At 47.9% G+C, this 1,518-nt stretch overlaps 1 protein-coding gene across 1 annotated transcript; it reads right to left on the bottom strand.

The window, feature by feature from the left end:
- Positions 1 to 541: 541 nt before the first annotated feature.
- Positions 542 to 1,308, bottom strand: map1lc3cl (microtubule-associated protein 1 light chain 3 gamma, like). Its single transcript, XM_041944363.1, has 4 exons — positions 1,251 to 1,308; positions 1,078 to 1,133; positions 852 to 958; positions 542 to 731 (listed from the first exon to the last, which is right to left on the bottom strand). Exons 1-4 carry the CDS (start codon positions 1,306 to 1,308, stop codon positions 542 to 544), a joined length of 411 nt encoding a protein of 136 aa, XP_041800297.1.
- Positions 1,309 to 1,518: the final 210 nt, after the last annotated feature.

Raw genomic sequence — 1,518 nt, 5'->3', positions numbered from 1 at the left:
GGTGGGTTTACACTTAACTGGCATTACAGCAATGTGAAAACATGTTTGTTTGCATCGAAGCTCAACATTTCTGAAGAATGCCAAGGGCAAATATGAACATTTTTGACCGATAAAGACATACAGCATAAATACAAGCAAAGAATTCAATATTTTTAAGATGGAGCAACAGAGAACGATCACCACACTCAGTCTTTAGCATCTTCGCGATTGTTTCCTAAATTAGAAAAATATCTCTGCGCTGACTTCTATTTTCTAATGTCTTCATCAAATGATGAATCCACCACCGATGGCCAATCGACAATCAATCTAAAACAAAGACATCACCAGGGTGAGCTGAGGTGGCTTGAAAAAGGAGGGACGGAGATATACTGAGTTTGAGAGTCCAGAAAGGTTCATGAGGTAGGCTGATACGCAGTTTGTTGCTAAAAATGAAAAGAAAAAAAAAACAGTCTGGGCTTGGCTCAGTTTGTCTTTTTCTTTCCCCACTTTGGCTGTGTGGTGTCACCACCATGAATCCAGGTGATTTTTATCTGTCCCGGGCTCAGCAGGGCGGCCTGGCCCATGGTTGAGGCGCTCCGAACATCTCCTGCGAGGCGTAGGTGATGTAGAGGAAGCCGTCAGTGTCGCTGTAGCGGGAGTAAACCTCCCCCATGCTGGAAGACATGCAGGACATGCTCTTCTCTGCCACCAGGAGGAACAGAGCCTGAGTGGAGTCCAAGGCAATCTTATTCCTGACAGGAAGAAAGGCGGGAGACAGATGGAGCAGTGGATACAACAATGGCGGCTCTGACAGCTCGGGGGGAAACAGTGGAGAGAAGGGAGGGTTGAGGGAAGTGTGACTAATTATTTACCTGAGCAGGCACATGAACTGACCCAAGGTGAGCTCGAAGGGAACCAGGAACTTAGTTTTGTCCAACAGGGGGAGGGTCTTTTCACGGACGTAACGTTCAACAATCACCTGAACACACACACAAAAAAAACACACCTGGGATCAGCTGCTAGAGCCACCACGGCCAAAATAAACTGGCGGTTTAGTGCACCATGTTTGGAAAATACCAGAGTGGAAAAGCAACTCACAGGCAGTTTGTTGGGGAATTTCGACCGAATGCTGAACACTTCATCTTTTCTTGTTTCTGAAAAGAGACAGAGTACACTACTTCACTTCAAAGCCAGCCCCCACACACTGTGAGGTCAGTTTGTTAATGCATGTGGATGAAGCAGTCAAAGAACCAAATAAGACTGTGACTTGCCGAGGCATTTCCTCTGCTTGAAGGGCATCATCTCCATGGATTTCTCAAAAGGAGCCATGTTTGTTTGTTGCTTGGGGCGGTTTGCAGAGACCAGCGACGATGGAGGCGGTGCGGCTGATGGTGCCGGCGTGGCGGTCTTGCCCGGGCTGACGGTGAAGTCCCCTCGGGTGGAAGTCAGCAAACCCCAATGAGCCGCTCTGACTGCTGCCAATTTATAGGAGACAGAGCCGGGAGGAGTCCAAATATGTGACACCAGCAAATAAAGACA

The sequence above is a fragment of the Chelmon rostratus genome, chromosome 9 (genome assembly GCF_017976325.1).
Source record: "Chelmon rostratus isolate fCheRos1 chromosome 9, fCheRos1.pri, whole genome shotgun sequence".
NCBI lineage: Eukaryota > Metazoa > Chordata > Actinopteri > Chaetodontiformes > Chaetodontidae > Chelmon > Chelmon rostratus.
The sequence above is the reverse complement of the archived record's forward strand: the minus strand, read 5'-3'. Positions and strand labels throughout refer to the sequence as shown.